Source organism: Lolium perenne, chromosome 3, assembly GCF_019359855.2.
Source record: "Lolium perenne isolate Kyuss_39 chromosome 3, Kyuss_2.0, whole genome shotgun sequence".
In the NCBI taxonomy this organism is placed as follows: Eukaryota; Viridiplantae; Streptophyta; class Magnoliopsida; order Poales; family Poaceae; genus Lolium; species Lolium perenne.
The window spans coordinates 292,274,040-292,277,672 of NC_067246.2; the positions used below are offsets into that span (position 1 = coordinate 292,274,040).

The 3,633-nt window shown below is 51.5% G+C and overlaps 2 protein-coding genes across 2 annotated transcripts; one reads left to right on the forward strand and one right to left on the reverse strand.

Annotated features, from left to right (window-relative positions):
* Window positions 1-217: 217 nt before the first annotated feature.
* On the forward strand, window positions 218-2,047 carry LOC127345176 (expansin-B3-like). Its single transcript, XM_051371612.2, has 3 exons — window positions 218-611; window positions 694-884; window positions 1,523-2,047. Exons 1-3 carry the CDS (start codon window positions 243-245, stop codon window positions 1,878-1,880), a joined length of 918 nt encoding a protein of 305 aa, XP_051227572.1. The 5' UTR covers window positions 218-242; the 3' UTR covers window positions 1,881-2,047.
* Window positions 2,048-2,090: 43 nt separating this feature from the next.
* Window positions 2,091-2,777, reverse strand: LOC139838213 (uncharacterized). The gene has a single exon (XM_071827594.1). It carries the CDS (start codon window positions 2,775-2,777, stop codon window positions 2,091-2,093), a length of 687 nt encoding a protein of 228 aa, XP_071683695.1.
* Window positions 2,778-3,633: the final 856 nt, after the last annotated feature.

Here is a 3,633-nt window from a genome sequence, read left to right on the forward strand (position 1 = left end):
AAATGTATAGTAAGGTGTTCTCGTGACCTTGAAGTCGAGCTGCTCCATCCGCATGTGAACCAATTCTGCAATCATATTGGCAATCACGGTGCCTCGTCCGCTACTGACCCGTCTACATCTGCAACTCCCTCCGTCCAGAACCAATCGTGCGTTGCGTCGCGCGCCGATCGATTCCCGCCACTATAAATACAGCCAATGCCCAACACCATCCATCACTTCACCAATCAGGCAGCTCGCTAGCGATGTCATCCTTCTCTGTTGCCGTTGTGACTGCTCTCCTTTTCTGCCTGGCCGCCCATGGCTGCTGCGCCCCTCCTCCTTCTTCTCCGCCCTGCGCGAACCCTCCTCCTACCCCGGTCACCACTCCACCTCCCTACGTGGCTCCTAGTCCACCCGCGCCCGATTCTAGCGCCAACGGCACCAATGCCGACACCGGCGGCTGGCTGGACGCCAGGGCCACCTGGTACGGCGCGCCTACCGGCGCCGGGCGGGACGACAACGGCGGCGCCTGCGGATTCAAGAACGTCAACCTGCCACCTTTCTCCGCCATGACATCTTGCGGCAACCAGCCGCTATTCAAGGACGGCAAGGGATGCGGCTCATGCTACCAGGTACATACTCCATTAATGGCAACTATATTAGCAGTACTACTACTAACTGATCTTGGATTGTTGTGGCAATGGAAAAATGCAGATACGGTGCGTGACCCAGAACCACCCGGCCTGCTCCGGCGTGCCGGAGACGGTGATCATTACGGACATGAACTACTACCCGGTCTCCCGCTACAACTTCGACCTCAGCGGCACCGCCTTCGGCGCCATGGCGCTGCCGGGCCGGAACGACCAGCTCCGCCACGCTGGCATCATCGACATGCAGTTCAAGAGGTAGCGCCACAACACCTACTTGTATTGCCCGTCACCGTCATTATATCTCCACCGCCAAGCTTGCACTACCGACATCCATGGGCCATGGCTAGCTAGAAGCTACGTATCCACCGTCAGTTGCATTCTCTAAGCCGCCCGGCTGCTTCTGCATGCATAAACTAGGAAACAAAGCTAGTAGATGGGGAAATATAACCGCCAACAAAGCCATCTTTGCCTCGTCGTGGTACCATGCCAAATTTCCAAACAAACTTTTTTTAATGAAGGCAGCGACAAGGATCGGCTAGAACCGCATTGGAATTTGGGGACCCTGAAAGATTCTAGATTTCTAGTTCTAGCTAGTGCATGCGACGTCTCATTTTCTTTCTCAATTAACACAAGGTAACAAACCGGCATCAGCGTCGGCATTTATATAGGTAGTGGCTTTTGAATTTTGATGTTCTTGCCTTCTTAGTTGCTAGTATCTGGCTGCCTTGGATCGTTGTGGCAACGTAGCACAGACGCATAGCATAGCTTTTGATATTCTTGGTCGCTAGTATGGAATTCATGGTGATCAACCTAGCTATATCGCGTGTTTCCAACACCACGACATGTACATTATGTTGGTGACTGACATAGGGCATTGCTGAACGAATGTGCAGGGTACCGTGCCAGTACCCGGGCCTCACGGTGACATTCCACGTGGAAGATGGGTCAAACCCGTATTACCTAGCGATCCTGGTGGAGTACGAGGACGGCGACGGAGACGTGGTGCAGGTGGACATCATGGAGTCGCGGCCAGACACCTCTAGCGAATACGGCATGTCACCCACGGGGGAGTGGGTGCCAATGAAGGAGTCGTGGGGGTCCATATGGAGGATGGACACACGGCGGGCCATGCAGGGGCCCTTCTCGTTGCGCATCACCAACGAGTCCGGGAAGGCGCTCATCGCCAACAAGGTCATCCCCGCCGACTGGGAGCCCAACGGCATCTATAGCTCCACTATCCAGTTCGACTGATTATTTAGTCAACCCTACGTTTTGAAAAGCTAAACCAGCTTTTTCGAACATCTTAATTAGTAAATGGAGGGGGTAGGTATGTAAGTATATCTATCCAAACTATGATGTTGATGAACTATATGTATGCACGTGTGGCTATACTAGTGACCTCTCCGTGAGTTGGTTGATTTTGGTGTCTACCTAGATTTTTTTTGAGAGACTCACATGCTTTTATTCATCAGTGACAAGAATTACAGGCATGTTAAGACCAAACGGAGGCTCTAAGAGCCATAAATGTCTACCCTCTGGCAGAGTAGAAGCAAACCTCGCCAGATTATGGGCTTCACCATTGAACTCTCTTTTCTCATGTGAGAAAGAGATATTGCCTCTCACTCGTGCTCTTTCCTTGATCTCAAGCAAGATGTTGCTGAAAACACCTAAGTTCTCTTCTTGTAGACCCTTCACTACCTCGAGGCAGTCCGATGCTACAAGAACCTGCCCCAACAGCGCATCATCAGCCACATCCAAGGCTTCTCTGCACGCCAGTGCCTCTAAGGCACCCGGGTGGGTGATACCCTCATAGGTCACCGCCGACGCCCCCAAGAACTTACCCTCCCTCGAATGGAAAACCGTCGCCACTGCTCCTCTTACTCTCGTCTTGGCGACAGCCGCATCAACATTCACTTTAACCCGTCCCAATGGCAGAGCTATCCACTTCACCTTTCTGGTTCCACCGGAGTTGCTCAGCTTCTTTTCCTTTGGTGACTCCACGCTCGCATTAAGGTCAATTAAGAATCTGTTCACGAACGATGTCGTCGCCATAGGGCTCTGATAGATCTCTTCATGGATAGCTTTTCGCCGAGCATGCCAAATAGCCCAAAGCGTGACCAGCATACGCGTCAGATCATCCTTCTTCATCGTCTCAAACATCGAGAATAACCACTGGCGAGCTGATAGTTCCATTGACATAGAGATATATATGCTCGGTAATCTCAGGATTTGTCATAGCCCAAAGACACCTTGCCAAGTTGCACTCGATCAACAAATGGCGCCAAGAGTCTTCCTGCCCGCAGATGGAGCATGCCGGCGAGGGCGCCATATTTCTGTGATTCCTCACATATCTAGTGGGCAATGACTGCCTAGCTAATCTCCACAGAAAGATTTGGATCTTAGCCGGTACCGCTGTTTTCCAGAGCTTTGCCCAAGCCTTTTCTTCATCATTTGACGAGGCAGGCCTCTCCTCCAGCCAGTCCTCGTGAACACGCTTAGTAGTCGCTAGGATTCTATAGCATGACCGGACTGTAAAGATGCCATTCCGCTTGAAGTTCCAAGCCCAGAAGTCACTCTGCACTCTATGACACAATGGTATATTTCTGATATACTCAACATCCATTAGCAGAAAAAATTCGTCAAGCTTCTCATATTCCACTCCGCCAATGGGTGGTTTATATAATCACTCACCTTGGTCGGAGCATTCACCTTTCGAGGAGCAATCGGCAGCATTCTTTCACTCCTAGGTATCCAATTCTGCACCCATGCATCAGTGGTACGGCCGTCACCGATACGGCGAATGAGGCCGATCTTCAGAGCATCCATACCTTCCAGGATAGACCTCCAGATTTGAGACGGATGCGAGCCCAGCTCAGCCGAAAGTATATCACCATTCGGGAAGTAGACTGCCTTGAGAACCCTCGCACTAAGCGATTCCGGTACCTGAAGGATCCGCCAAGCTTGCCTGGCAAGTAGTGCTAGGTTGAATAATTCAATATCTCTG

Coding starts and splice junctions, on each gene's coding strand:
- LOC127345176 (XM_051371612.2), top strand. CDS start 243: ATGTCATCCTTCTCTGTTGCCGTTGTGACTGCTCTCCTTTTCTGCCTG. Junction 612..693: donor GATGCGGCTCATGCTACCAG/GTACATACTCCA, acceptor GGAAAAATGCAG/ATACGGTGCGTGACCCAGAA. Junction 885..1,522: donor ATCGACATGCAGTTCAAGAG/GTAGCGCCACAA, acceptor ACGAATGTGCAG/GGTACCGTGCCAGTACCCGG.
- LOC139838213 (XM_071827594.1), bottom strand. CDS start 2,777: ATGAAGAAGGATGATCTGACGCGTATGCTGGTCACGCTTTGGGCTATT.